This window comes from Athene cunicularia (assembly GCF_003259725.1).
Source record: "Athene cunicularia isolate RWA chromosome 17 unlocalized genomic scaffold, athCun1 chr17_part1, whole genome shotgun sequence".
Lineage (NCBI taxonomy): Eukaryota > Metazoa > Chordata > Aves > Strigiformes > Strigidae > Athene > Athene cunicularia.
This window is the reverse complement of record NW_020799122.1, coordinates 9,740,587-9,743,784: the sequence shown is the minus strand read 5'-3', so window position 1 is coordinate 9,743,784 and position 3,198 is coordinate 9,740,587. Positions and strand designations below refer to the sequence as shown.

At 66.6% G+C, this 3,198-nt stretch overlaps 1 protein-coding gene across 1 annotated transcript in view; it reads right to left on the bottom strand.

Annotated features, from left to right (window-relative positions):
- The window catches only part of AKNA (AT-hook transcription factor), an 8,104-nt gene extending 4,981 nt beyond the window's left edge, over positions 1-3,123 (bottom strand). The window contains 6 exon segments of the mRNA XM_026860686.1: positions 33-40; positions 158-232; positions 734-1,336; positions 1,339-1,700; positions 1,822-2,088; positions 2,907-3,123. Coding sequence (XP_026716487.1) covers positions 33-40; positions 158-232; positions 734-1,336; positions 1,339-1,700; positions 1,822-2,088; positions 2,907-3,090 — 1,499 coding nt within the window. The 5' untranslated portion in view covers positions 3,091-3,123.
- Positions 3,124-3,198: the final 75 nt, after the last annotated feature.

Sequence of the window (3,198 nt, the reverse complement as noted above, 5' to 3'; positions counted from 1 at the left end):
CCCCCCCCCTCCAGGGGCTGAGCTTGCTCAACCGCAGCTCCTGGGGAGGAGGAAGAGCAAGGAGGGCCAGGGGAGGAAGACACCCCGAGATAAACCCGGGGAGGGGGGAGCAGAGTGGGGACCCCCCCCGCAGCCATCCTGGCCCCCTGGCACCCACCCTGGCGCCCAGGCGTAGCTGGTCGATGGTGTTTTCCGCCTCAGCGTACTTTGTCAGCAGCTTGTGGTAGTCATCCTGCGGGGAGGGGACACGCAGTGGGTGACAGCACCCGGCGTGGGGAGGGGGGCTCGGAGGGTGCCCGAGGGGTGGGTGGCACAGAGGAAGGCATCCCTGTGTGGGCACGGGGAGTTCCATGGGTGGGGGACATGCAGAAACCCACCCCCCAAAGCGCCTGGCCCGTCTGGTGCAGATGTGGCCCCCATCTCTCGGTGTGGGGGAGACCCTCCCTCTCCTCCCAGGGGACAGGAGGGCACCCCAGGGGACGATGAGCATGGCTGGGGGGGCACACAAGCATCCTGGGGGGCACACGAGTATCCCTGCCTCCAGCCCCAAGTGCTGCCCACACCCCTGCTCTTCCCTCTGCGCCAGCCCCCACACAGGACCAGGGAGAGGTGACCAGCACCCGTCAGTGACACAGGGCCGGCTCATGGGGCTGGTGACATCTCCATTTCACCCCCACCCTGGAGACCCTCCCAGTAAGGCCCCTCTGGTTGAACTGGGAGAGCTGGACGTTACCTGGAGCTGCTGCACCAGCTGGGTGGCTTGCCTGGGGGACCTGAACTCCTGCGGCAGCCCAGCAGTGGTGGGGGGCTGTGGGGGGACCCCCTCCCCGCTGCTCAGCAGCACCTCCCGGACGATTTCAGCCGGGGACTTGAAGCCGATGGGGCCACCCAGGGCACTGGGGCGGGCAGGCAGGGCTCGGCTCCGTGGTGGCTGGTAGCTCTGGTCAAACTTCACCCGCGCCTCCACCTTGGAGAGGTCGGGCAGGGGGTGGTTGAGCCGCCCGCGGCCGTACTGGGTGCTGTCGGCCGCGCTGGTGCCCGTTCCCGAGGGAGCCGTCACCTCCTTGACCCCTTTGTGCCGCTGCCGGGGGCTCAGGGACCGCGACTGCCGGCCGCGTTTGGGGGGCAGCACCACGGGCACCCCTCTCTTGGGCACCCTGTTGTGCAGCTGGGGTGCAGGGGGGGTCCCAGCACCCCAGGGCTCCCTGGTGGGTGCCAGGCCAGCGGTGCCAGGCTCAGGCGGCCCCATCCCAGCCAGCTGGGCTGTGGGGATGGGCTCGACGCTGGTGGCATCGCGGAGGTCGCCAGTGAGAGGGGCAGCAGGAGGCTCTGGCTCGGGGTCCAGCCCTGCCCGTGCCCCTCGCCGGTGTTCCTGGCTGTGCTCCAGCCCCGGCGCCGGCAGGATGGGGTGGTGGGGCCAGGGCTGGTGTCCGACAGCCCTGAGATGTCAGCACCATCCGTGCTGCAGCCGTGGGGCTGGCAGAGAGCCTGGCTGTCCCCCAACGCCTCGGGGCTGGAGCCCGAGCCCCACTGGCCCTCGTAAGAGAGCTCAGGGTAGGGCTCCCCATCGCTCTCTGCCTCCCAGGGCCCCTCATCCCCCCCAGAGCTGCCCCGCTCCTCATCATCCTCCTCCAGTTCCCGCGGCAGGTGCCAGCGACCCTCGTCCGCTGCAGACCCCTCCTCCGCGTCCTCGCCATCGCCTGCAAAACACCATCACCACGGGGCTGCTGCCATCCCCCGGCCCCTCACAGCCCCCCCAGCTCCAGGGACACCCGGGACCCCCCATGAGGGGTTTTGGGCAGCAGGGAGGTGACAACTCACCCCATGGTGGGCTCACGGCATCTTCCCCCAGACCGATGACCCCATCCTCATCCATCTGCCTTTTAAAGTCGTCTTCCTCCTCCTCCTCCTCCTCCTCCTCTCCCTCCCAGCGCGTCAGCTCTGTTTGTGTCAAGCGCAGCCATGGTGCTGGGCTGGCCATGGCCCGCGGGCACGGCATGCCCGTCACTTGTGCCGCTTCATGGCCCAGTGGCGGCAGGCTGGGGACCTCCTTGTCACAAATGTAGGTCACACCATCGCTGTTGCGTCCTGGCAGGGGCAAGGGAGACGGGGGGGGATGCTCAGTGGGACACAGTGGGCTCTGTTCAAGGTGCCCCCCCTCACTGCTGGGGCTTCCCCTGTCCCCCACACCCTGTGGGCAAGAGCAGGCCCCCATGATGTGGAGGGACATTCTCAGGCCAGCTCCCCCCACCCTGCATCCCACTGTGAAGCCAGAGCTGCCACATCTCCCATGGCCACGATGGTCCCCAGGGGTCCCCGTGGCAAAGGAGCCCCCCAGGGCCACCCCAAAAGGCTTTTCCCCCACCAGCATGGGCACTGGGGGACACCCAGCACATGCTGTCAACCTCTGGATGTCACCCCACCCAGGCAGTCACAGCCTGGGGACTGTCAGTGGTGCCATCATGGTGCAGGGCGGTGCTGGGGGAGGCAGGAGCACCCCGAGGCCCCTACAGCTCTGGGGAGCTGACAGCGAAAGGGATCACAGCAGAGGCCCAGCACGCTCACTCCACTGATAACCTAAACACAGAGCTCACCCGCACCCCCTCCCCTTGCTGTGCTGGGGTTCCCAGAGCCACAGCGGCAGCTCAAGAGGTGCCGGATGCTGAACACCCAGCCATGAGGCCGGTAGCAGGAAAGGCCATGGGGTTTTCCCGGCAACGTCCCCTCAGCTAGATTTGAGCCCTCCACCACCCAGTTTTGGCCGTGGGGTGCTGGAGGCAGCAGCTGCCCACGTGCTGGTGGCTGGTACTAAGCAGCGTGTCAACATCACCCACGGCCACCCCGCAGCAACCCCAACCCAACACGGAGCGTGGAGGAGCCACCGGCCCCATAGGGGGTACACTCACCCCGTACCAGCATCCCTGGGATGTCCCCATCACCATGACCCCACTGGGGGTCCCCAAAGCAGCATCCTTCCGAGCACCCCAAAACCTTCCTGAGCCTGCAGGGCAGCTGGGCTTTCAGAAGTAGGAAATGATGCTCGGGTGTTTCCTGCAAGTTTGCAGGCAGCCGCAAATCTTTTAACTCCATCAGGCCCTGCGCAGCAGCAGCCGAACCCTCCTCCTGTGCTGCTTTTCATCAAAGCCTTTATTTTTAAATTCAGTTTGGAGCAAAATGCTGAAACAAATTGGGGGGGGG